At 47.5% G+C, this 6,000-nt stretch overlaps 1 protein-coding gene across 1 annotated transcript in view; it reads right to left on the reverse strand.

Moving 5' to 3' along the window:
- NAXD (NAD(P)HX dehydratase) overlaps positions 1-5,431 on the reverse strand; it is a 47,750-nt gene extending 42,319 nt beyond the window's left edge. Inside the window, 4 exon segments of the mRNA XM_042866664.1 lie at positions 30-180; positions 3,395-3,766; positions 4,797-5,037; positions 5,039-5,431. Of these exon segments, the coding sequence (XP_042722598.1) occupies positions 30-180; positions 3,395-3,766; positions 4,797-5,037; positions 5,039-5,347 (1,073 nt within the window). The 5' untranslated portion in view covers positions 5,348-5,431.
- Between the last annotated feature and the right edge of the window lie 569 nt (positions 5,432-6,000).

The raw sequence follows: 6,000 nt of genomic DNA on the forward strand, positions 1-6,000 counted from the left end.
AACAACACTCCAATTTCTGATTAACTTACTCTCTACATCCTCCAACAATGCCTATACGTCCATCTTGACCTTTATGCCTCTTCCCAGTTAGAGGAGGAATAACGTTGCGCACCAGTTGAAAAATATTCTCCATATCCTTTAGAGTGTGATTTCGATGCAGTGAAAAAGATCTCTCTATAACTGAAAAAAGAAGTATTACTTTAAAATATGCTCTTTCTTAAGCATCAGCATTTAAGTACTCAAACAGTAACAAAATCACTCAAAGATTCACAAACTGACATCCTTGTAAAAACTCAAAGATTCACCACCTAAAGGCCTTTAAAACACCGAGAAACTAGGGAAGGTGATCATTTTTTTACATGCATTTCAAGTCTGATGCAGTGAGTATTCCCACCACTCACAGTCTTAGGGCTCAAGAACAGAAAGAAACAACCCCCCCAGTAAGTTGCAGAACGTTCACAAGGCTACCTTCTTAGTTCAGACTCAGATCATTTCCACAATTCAGCTCAACTGAAACAGGTACACTTGGTGAGCACTTAACACACCTGGACATGAGACGAGTACTCAACAACCAAACCCACATCCCATATAGATACCCTAGTTTATTTCCATTTCCCCTCACAGACTTCCACCTCTTTGCAGATTTGGGGCCTATCTCACTGCTTTATTTTGGCAGGTGGATACGGAGCATAACAGAAGCCATTCTGCAAAACTCTAATTCAATTGCGCTAGCTGCAAGCGTTACAAAACCCACAATTTTTAGCTAGAATGCAGCTATTGATCTCTGATGCAAAGTTACATGTGAAACTACATACTAAACCAACCACACACTCAGAAGGCTGTGAATTCAAATTGCTGTTTCAGTAGACTGCGAAAATATAGAAAAAAACATATTTCAACAATTCTACTACATAACTAAAGAGTATTAAACAGTCAACCCAAGGCACGGCAAATTCGAAGATCAGTACTTAAATGGACAAAATATTAGCCATAAACCGAAAAATAAAATTCTTGTATTTTGACACAACTCCCCATATCTGCACGAAGTCTGCTCAGAATTGCAGTTCATATGACTGGAAAGCTACTCCTACACTTTAGTCAGGTTTTGTTTCTCACAGAACTTCTAAGAAGCTTTCAAGGAACTGCTAAATATTAACAGAGAATTAAGTAATAATAACTTGCACTATAGTCCACTGCTTCCAGCTGTGTAACATTTTGTAAGCCCAGCCCCAAAAACTGGAGAAGAAAAAAACTGTACCAGAAAATGAAAGAACAATGTACTAAGCAAGAAAAACTGCATCTGTGCACTATCAGCAGAAAGCATCTTTTCCTCCATCCTCTGGAGAATCTAAACCTAAACCAGACAAGCTAATCTTCAGTAATAGAATGCTTTAGTGTTCCACAACGATAAATACTCCTGGCTGATCTTTTGCTTCTAAAATCCTTCTATAATACAGGCATTCCTCTCCTATTGAGATAAAAAAAAATAAAAATTAAATCCACCCTGTTTTGGACCACGGCCAAAATAGCATTGCAGCAACCCAGAGTAAAACAAAACACTCATCTCCTCTGGAAATAGGGCAGATTATTTTCTTTGAATCACGCTTCATACATTAACTGGCTTTCAACCACACGAGAAACATACCTATCTTCCACCTCAGGAGGACTTCACACAGTCCTCTGTTCGTTTGCTGCTGGTTCTTGTAAACACGAGCAATGTAACAAACAGAAAGAAAACAAAATTGCCAGAAAGGAATTTTCAATAGAGTCCCACTTACACACTGGGGCACGCTTAGCTATAAACAACTGAAACCCTAATTCCTTAAAGGATGTACTGCCTGAAGTGCTTCATTTTTAGCACTCCGCTGCAAACACTTTGTTACACTCTCAACGTTCAAAAAGATTCAAAGTTTCTCTTAATAGAGTGGGATATATGCAATGCATATATGCAATGCACAGTGCAGTATAACTGTACACTCACATAAGGAAATCCAGTAAAAGACACTAAATTGTAGTTTCAAGCCTTTACAGATAATAAAACTCCTCCAACTTCTGGCAAAAAGCATTTCTTAAAAACAGTGGTAAACCCCTGCAGGTACACACCAGTGTAGAACGTCCAATGATTTCCTCAGAGATTTTCTAAAGCACTTCAGGTTTCCTTCCACAGGAAACATTTACACACAGAATCCATACACTTGCTGTAATTTATCTAGAAAAGCCTTCAGACATTGAGAAATTCTGCAAACCAACTATCCAATCAGAAAACACCTACCCTAAGCCCCTTGCAGGCCTGAACATTCAGTTCCCAACCCACCTACAAGGACACACAGCATATTTAACACAGAATGGTACAGGTTCCAAGATCCTCTCAGGAATCTGTGCACCTTTTAGGATCCAAAGTGTGGGGTTATTATTCAATGCTGTGAGTTTGGGTGCTGTACCTTTTTCTTTTTGAACCACAATGTCTCTGTCGAGCAGTGTGAAGTTCAGAATTAAACCCAAAAAGACTTGTTTTCACACAGCAGGCTACAACCACCGAGTCCAAGGCTCACTCTGGTTTCAGCATCAGCCAAATATCAGCCTTCCTCCTGCCCACACAGCATACCTCCACATAAGGAGACTACATAAATGACACGGAGCCACGGCTCTAGGAAGTCTGGTAATAAATGCTAGGATCTGATTGTCAACTTCTGGCCCACGCGTGTTACAGAAGAAAAGGTCTGTGCAATTAATTCAAGAGCGTTTGCTTTGTCTTTCTCTATAAAATCAATTTCAGACCCCCAAAGAATTTATAAGTGAACTGATAGAGAATAAAAGGCAACGCCAACGTTTCCATATCATGCCACATCTGCTGCAGTAACGTGATATTTACTGAGGAGACCGGTAATTTTTATTTAATGAAATTAGTTTTCAAGAAGCTGGACTTTAACATTTGACTTTTTTGGAGTGCAGGCAAAATGCCACTCCATTCCCAACGTGGACAAAACGTACGCACATCCTTAACTTCACACACTGAGTCAGGCCTGTTAGCTTCAGCAACAGCAGAACTTCTGCTACAACACACTTCCCCTTCCCACCTGCCTTCTATACATAAAACTTCCTTAACTTCATTTCACGAAGATGTGAACGTAGAAAGAAGAGCCCAACATTTACGGAGTTTGAAAAGTGTTAATTCAGTCAAGGAAATCTGTTGTAATAACTAACATATCTATATTAAATAATCAGTACAATGATACAAACGACGTTTTAATTCCATTTGACATCAGACAGACACCTTCACCACAATATTAAATAATTCCAACTACCTTTTATTTGCAAAAGCTACTTACTAACAGGGCTTTCACACAGAACTTTAAAAAAGACTCGCTTTTATTTATGCTATAGAAGGAAGTACCTATCGGCGGAGAAAGTGCTGCTGTCATAGCATTATAATTAAAGTTATCCCCATAAGAACGATGGTTTGCTCTCTGAGGTGGACTCGTTGGTATAGACTGTGCCCTTTGTGATACCGTCGAAGAAATTCCTGACAACATCTGTCCCAACATCTGCAGCATCTGGAGCTCTCGAGCGTGCTCAGCTTCACGACGTTTGTCCTCAATTTTGAGCCTCTGCTCTTCGTATCTATAAAATTTTTCTTCTGTATCCACGCTCTGCTGCAGGAATTTCTCCATCATTTTATCCAACGTTAAATTTGCATGGCGCTTTTTTGATCTTTTGGGCTGACTGAGAGGCGGGGTAACCGTCGGAGCGCTCATTTCTTTAAAGCCTAAAACAAGAGGAGAGAGAATTATTTTTCTGAAGGACTAAGAAGAAAGAAGCAAAAAAACCTCCTTATGAAACGTGGACCTAATTTGCCACAATGTTATTACTCTTTCAATGCAAACTGCCATTATTTCAGACGTTTTTATTTCAGAGTACCTGAGCAAAAATACCCACGGCCTTCTATAAAGTTACAAAGGCAGCACAAAAATCATGCAGACATCTTTTAATTGTTGTAGTACTGAACTTCAACAATAGCAGCCTTTTTGATCTTCTAAAAAGGTTTAAGTGAAGTCTATTAAATAGTATAGGCTCATTTGTGTATTGCAGGTAATTACATTAATCTAAATTGAGTTTCAGTCTGTTGGCATTCTGGATTTGCATTTCAAAAGCACACGAGTGTAAACAACTCTTTGATGGGGTTTATGTGTAAAAAGAAGGTTGGTTAAACGTCAACCAATTGGCTGATGCCTCAGTGATGTCAACCACCGAAGACAGGTTCATGTTTGTATTAAAGCCCAGCGTTAATCTAGATTTAAAACAAACAAACAGCGCTCCCCCCCCCCCCCCCCCAACTCCCCCTCCTTGAACAAGGATCTGCGGGAAAGGACAAGGAGGAAGAGGCAGGCACTGCTTAAAGGCTGATGGCTGCGCGCCTGCTGAAGTTGGAGCAGCGCTGATGGAAGAACTCAAGCAATTCGTTACATAAAAGCTCCCCCCTTGCCTTCTGCCCCATCTGCAACAATAAGCAGATTTTTCAGTGGGATCTCCATCATCACCGTAACCCAAAGGGAACGGGGAAAACCCTTGGGCGAGAAGGACAGCCGCGTCCACGCACAGCGCTACCAGCAGCGTCCTCAGCTCTGCGCCAGCGTTCCCTCGGTTCCCCGCCGCTGAACACCAATAGAACCTCCCGGCACTGCCTCCTTCCCCTCCCCTCCCCTCCTCTCCCGCGGGGCCGAGGCTGCCGAGGACGTGCAAGGTGCAGGGCCGGGGCCGCACCGATAGGGCTGAGGGGGGGGCCGCTTGCTACTCACCGTCTCCGGGAGGCACCGGGATGGCGAAGGGGGGGCACTCCACCTTGATGGGGCGCTCGGCGTACGAGGAGCACTCCCCGGAGTCCTCGGCGAAGTTGTCGCGGGGGGACTCGAGCCCGGCGTCCTCGTCCGCCTCGGGGTCGTTCTCGCGGCCGTTGTGCAGCGCGCCCGGACTGGGCGGCCCTCCGAGGGGCTGCGGACCGTCGGGCAGAGGGGGCGGCGGCTCGGGTGCTCCGTCAGGCCCCCCCCCGGCAGCTGAGGATTCGGTCCATCTCGTCGTAGTACTTGCAAATCTTGCGGGCGTGCCCGTTCTTCTTCAGCCCGTCCCGGGCCTGGTAGTACTGCCGTTTGAGGCCCTTGATGCGGATGCGGCACTGCTCCGGGGTGCGCTCGAAGCCCAGCTCGGCCAGGCGGCACGCCACGTCCCGGTACACATGGCTGTTCCGAAAGTTGCCGTCCAGCGCCGACTGCACGTCCGCCTCGCCCCAGATCTCCAGCAGCGCCCGCGTCTCCAGGTCCGACCACAAGAAGCCCCGCGTGTTCGTGATCATCCTCGGCCGGCCGGGGTCACTGCAATGGCCGCGCACCGGGAAAGGAGGAGGAGGAGGAGGGAGGGACGGAGAGAGGAGGTGCCGGGGGGGCGGCGGGAGGGAGCGGGGGGGGAGGTTAATACCCGCGCTGCGCGCTCCCAGGGGGCGCCTACGGCAGCCCCGGCCGCGGTGCGGCGGGAGGCGGCGGGGAGCCGAGCCCCGGGCCCCGCATCCCAGCGCGGGCCGCCCGCCCGCCAAACTTTCCAGCGGGCACCTGCAGAAATGGAACGGAAAAAAAAAAAAAAAAAAAAAAAAAAAGAAAAGCCACCAACCAACCGAGCCCGACACGCACAAAGCCTCCCCCTGCCTCGGCGAGAAGACGAAGATGCGGGCACGACAGCCGCCCCCCGGGCAGGACGAGCCGCCCCGCTCGGCGCTCAGCTCCGCGCGGCCGCTTCCCTGCCGCGGGCAGCCCTGGGGGCGGCAGGACGGCGGCGCGGGCGGCACGCGGAGGCCCGGCTCATGGCAGCGCCCTCCTCCTTCCCTCCTTCCTCCCCCTCCTCCTCCCCTCCCTCCCGCCGCAGTGGAGCGCGATCCCTACACACACACACACACACACGGCGCTGCAGCTCGGCGGCCGGAGAGGCCCTGCGGAACGAGGCAGCCCCTCGCTG

Source organism: Lagopus leucura, unplaced genomic scaffold, assembly GCF_019238085.1.
Source record: "Lagopus leucura isolate 7727_CA_CO unplaced genomic scaffold, USGS_WTPT01 Super-Scaffold_100001, whole genome shotgun sequence".
NCBI classification, from domain to species: Eukaryota; Metazoa; Chordata; class Aves; order Galliformes; family Phasianidae; genus Lagopus; species Lagopus leucura.